Raw genomic sequence first — 4,916 nt, forward strand, 5'->3', positions numbered from 1 at the left:
GATTTTTTTTTTCGGTATCTATGCAGGTATGTCTTGAAGATGGTTTCTTAAGTTCTTAGAGGTTGGTTATTACTGAAAAAAAAAAAAATAAGTGCTGATTTCTGAAGTGACTGGGCCCTTTGAATAGTGTAGGTTCTGGTGTGTTTGTTCGGTAGTTACTTTCACTATACCCTCTGGCTGGGATGCTCAGTTCCTAATCACAAGATCTTTTAAGTCTTACCTCTGCGGTCACTCTTCCCATATGGATCTTCCATTATTTTCCCTCTGTAAATGAACTGTCCCTCATTTTGGTTTTCATTGCAACTTGTTTTCACTTTTCAAATGTCACCAGTCTCCTTTCCTAAATTATGTTTTATTATCCATCCATCCATCCATCCATCCATCCATCCATCCATCCATCCATCATACTACACATCTATAAATTTCTAGTCAGTGTTAGGGACCCTGAGGTTACCGGGGTGAAATGACACAGTTCCCACCCTCAGACGCTTAATAGGGGAGACAGAGAAACAAACAGAACATTTCAGTCAACTATAGGTCTCCTTATTCCAGCTCTAACTCATCTGAAAATGTACTCCTATCAGTTACAGTTGTTGATGATGGCTGTGATTCTGGTGGATGATAAAGATTGGTGGGGAGAGAAAAGAGAGAAAGCAAGAAATATGCTCCCTCCACTCCAGAATGGGGTTGGGAAAGACATAATGCATGTCTCTCCAGCCCAGTCCAGCCTCCTGAGCTGAGGATCAGCAAGACAGATTATGCAGTGCATCTTTGCAGCAGAGAGGAGGTCCGCTCATCACACACTTGGAGCACCCATGGGAGTGGAGCAGGGAAGATTTCTGGGAAATGGTGTTTGAATTAAATCATGAAAATGAGTAGGAGTCTGCTACATGAGTAAGGGAGGGAAGAAAAGTCAGTAGAGAAGGTAGGCAGTGCTTGCAAAGGCCTGAGGTAAGAGATAGCATGCTGTGTGTCCATGCACATGTGTGTATGTGTCTCTCTGTGTGTGTGTGTCTATAAGAAGTCTGCTATGGCTACTTTAAGATGAAAAGTGGAATTTGGCAGAAATTGAGTGGTCAAGAGCAAGCAGTGAAATAATGACATTTTTCAAAAACATAGTTAGCAGTTTGGAGAATGGGGAACGCATATCTTACATCCATCATTAGACTGTGATCTGCCTGAGGGTGGAGATTTTAACCCTGCCTATATCCCAGTGTGCCACGCTCCTAGAACATCACTCCACAGGCTTTGGAATTGCAATATGTTGTCTATAGCCTGGACATCATATTTCTTTCATTCTGAGGCGGCTGACGTGAGGGGAATGAATGTCAGGAGACTATTGCTAGTTTTTAGGGGAGACACAGGGGAAAGAGAGGCACCGGGATATGAGTGAGAGGAGTCTGTTTGAAAGAAAAACAAGACTTAAATCCATTATCACCAGGACATTAAAATACAGCATTTCTTCTCTGAATGGTATTCGTTCCTGTTTACTTTCTTCCTTGTGGCATTGAGCTGGGCTGCATTTGCCATTTAGGCGTAATTACTATTTTATTATTATTTTTTTTTCACAGTTAAGTGGAGCATTTGAGCACAGCTGAATTGCTGGGAGCCTTGGTGGAAGAAATCTATTAGTGATACGGCTTGAAACAATACACAAAAGGCCGCTGCGTGTGGTCTGCCCTCCACGCTTTCAACTTCCTTATGTGGAACAATAAATCTCCGAGTCAGCTAGAACGCAGAGACTCCCATCCAACGAGAGCTGCATTTTTATCTTTTATTCATTGGCAGGAACATTAGCTGTAGGAGGTATTCAAATCACACTTTTATTTAAACAAACACAGCTGGATCACAGCCTCTTAATATAGCAATTCTCTAATGAAAAATAACAACATAGTATTTATCTCTTTTCTTTTGTGTGACTCTCAATTTGCTAAAATTAGGCAGACTTCAATCCCATACAAAATTGGCATGTTTTCATGACCAGAGCTCATCGCAACTAACTGCAAAATTATAATGGGGATGTAATTATAGGAGGGCATGTGAAATACACATCCTTTTGCTGCTGTAAGCTATATGGGGTTATACAATTATGTTGTAATAACATCATTTATCTTAAAGGAGTCAGACAGCTGACTTCATTTATTTAACTTGAGCACTCCAATTATGTGCTGTGTCAGTTTAACATAAATGTCTTGCCCAGAGAACATGGTGTAATAATAATGGTAATAGCAATAATAATAATAGCACACATTTGTATAGGGTTCTACAGAGCACAAAGGGTTTTTACAATTGCGATCTTGCTGGAGTCTTCTAATAGTCTGTAAGGCAGGCCTCGATGCCTATGATCTTGTGCCCCATTTATTGTTGAGAAAACTGAGGTTCAGAGAAGTGAAGTGATGTTGACAAACCTGTACACTTGTTAATAGTAAGTGAAGATGTAAGAACTTTAAAGTCAGGTTTCCTGACTTCGCAGCTGAGGACTATTCACCAGTAGTACCACCTTTTGGACAGTGTGACATGTTTGTTCTTATCTCTTATTTCATTTTACCTCACAGTGATCTTTTAAGGCAGGTAGAACAGTCTAGGGTAGTGGAAATTGCAGGTACTAATTCTGTCAGCTTGGGCAAATTAAAGTATTAGATCCCAGATATCTTGTCAGAAAACGTAGGGATAATAATACACATGGAGCAGGACTGTTATAAGAATTAATTAATATAATGCTTGTGAAGTGCCTGAACATAGGTGCTCAGAAAATGAATTCATTTCCTTTTCCTGTAAGACAAGAAAAAAATTCCGCTTTGCACGTAACATAATTGCTGTGCCTTTTGCTTAACTGACTTACCCAACTCGCCAAGCTGGTGTCAGGGCAGTCACCAGCCGAAGTTCATGTCTTGTTATTTCAAATCTGCTTGTCATTACTTTCACACACCTTGTAATGCCTTCAAATGTTCACTATTATTTTCAGTTCTTTCTCAATTCTTTACAAAATTCATTTGCTTAAATACCCAAAGACAGAATAAAATACTTCAACTGAAATCTTAGCGCTCTTTGCCTGAAGGGGAGAGACCACAGGTGTAATGGACGAGCAGGGTGCAGAGTCAGGAAGCCTGCATTGGGCCCCTGGCAGTGGCGGTTACTAAGCTATGTGAATTTAGGCCAATCCTCTGACTTAGCTCATCTATAAATGTTATTTCAATCCTAACTTCCTGAGAGGAAGCCTAAAGTACATAATGTTTCTGGGAGAGAAGAAAAAGCTTGTAAAATAATCGACTTAGCTTACCCCATGCTAGTACATTGCTAGAAAGACAGAGTCTCATTTAACCTTTATGGCAACTCTGTCGGATATTTTTCCCTGTTTTACAGATGAGGAAATGAATATTTAAAGATTGTCAAAGAGTTATAACCTTTATATTTGGTTATTACATTTAATGGTTTGAGGGACTTAATTTTCTTTTCTTTTTTTTTTTTTTTTTTTTTTNGCACCATTCCCAATCACAAATACACAGTTCTACAGATTTATGTTTCTGAATGGCTGTTTAAAGACAATCCTAAATTATAACTTAGTTTGACTTAGATTGTAAAGAATTCAGAGTGAAGTTTAACTTGCTACTATTTTAAAAGCATGTGACCTTATAGATTTGTAAGATGTGAGAAGTGTTGAATAATCTTTAATATTACACATAAACCATACTAAAATGCTTTTCAATAAGTAAAAGGAACCATTTTAAATACAGGGAATTATAATTAGATTGGCAGCGTTAAGGCCAAAATTCTAGACATTGCTACCTTATTTATCTTCAACCCTTGCCTTTAAGAGGCAAATGAACACAAAACACAGGTGAATCTTGCTTGGTTCTGAGACAGTGAAGGAATTTCCCCAGTATTTAAATATATTCACATAACCAGCTATATAAATCTAAATATAAAACCAATCTCCAGTAAGTTTTAAGATGGCACTCACCATCTTTGCGAAAAGTTGAACATTACTAACAAAGTCTAATAATATCTTTAGAAGGGGTAAACAGTGATGGCATTTACTGAATTGGAATTACTATTAAAATTCAAAAACTGAACATATTCATTTAACCACAACCCAGTCTTAGTTTTAAATCAGGACTGCCCAACAAAATATTCTGTCAGTCATTCATGATCTGAATTCTGGTGTATGAGATCTATTAAAGTATGGTACACATAAAAAAGTCATGAGACATTTGTTTTGTAATAAATAAGGCAGCGGCCAATTATTACTCATTAGTAGCTTTTTTGAGATAAGCTATCAAGTCTGCCCTTTCTTCCTTCTTCTTAATGCCGACAAAGATCATTTTTGTTCCAGGGATGTACTTCTTGGGATTCTCCAAATACTCCATCAGTGTATCCTCTCCCCAGGTGATGCCTTTGTTCTTATTGGCGGCTGTGTAAGAGTATCCAGGGGCCTGACCTGTCTTCCGCCCGAAGAGACCATGGAGATTTGGCCCAGTCTTGTGCTTGCCTCCCTTTTCAACGGTGTGGCACTGGGAACACTTCATAATAAAAATCTTCTTGCCTTTCTCAACATCACCCATATTTAATTCTCTTTTTAGTCGCTGGCGCAACAAAGATTCCCGCTCCGAAGCAGGACGTCCCCACTCTCTCGAGGGACTTAATTTTCAAGTTTCTTGACTAAGTAGTTAAATGGGGAAGGTGGGTGGGGTCTATTTGGATACCTCCAATTTATACAGTTTTGTTTATAAAATGCAAAGTTTTATAAATGTCACAATTTTCTTGATTTTGAGAGAAATGATCAAAGATACAGTTTCCATAACATCAGTGTTTCAAACTGAGCCAGCAAGGAAAAAGTTCCATAACTTAGGACAATTTTACTTAGTGAAGGCATTTAAGTGTCTGAATTTCAGCTTCAGCCTAGGGGCCTAGGTATT

The 4,916-nt window shown here is 38.5% G+C and overlaps 1 protein-coding gene across 1 annotated transcript; it reads right to left on the minus strand.

The window, feature by feature from the left end:
- Window positions 1-3,648: 3,648 nt before the first annotated feature.
- On the minus strand, window positions 3,649-4,638 carry LOC108532915 (cytochrome c). Its single transcript, XM_017877228.1, has one exon. It carries the CDS (start codon window positions 4,560-4,562, stop codon window positions 4,245-4,247), a length of 318 nt encoding a protein of 105 aa, XP_017732717.1. The 5' UTR covers window positions 4,563-4,638; the 3' UTR covers window positions 3,649-4,244.
- Between the last annotated feature and the right edge of the window lie 278 nt (window positions 4,639-4,916).

This window comes from Rhinopithecus bieti, unplaced genomic scaffold, assembly GCF_001698545.2.
Source record: "Rhinopithecus bieti isolate Rb0 unplaced genomic scaffold, ASM169854v2 scaffold_6380, whole genome shotgun sequence".
In the NCBI taxonomy this organism is placed as follows: Eukaryota; Metazoa; Chordata; class Mammalia; order Primates; family Cercopithecidae; genus Rhinopithecus; species Rhinopithecus bieti.

Bases quoted from the DNA above. Each gene is read 5' to 3' on its own strand.
- LOC108532915 (XM_017877228.1), bottom strand. From the start codon at position 4,562: ATGGGTGATGTTGAGAAAGGCAAGAAGATTTTTATTATGAAGTGTTCC.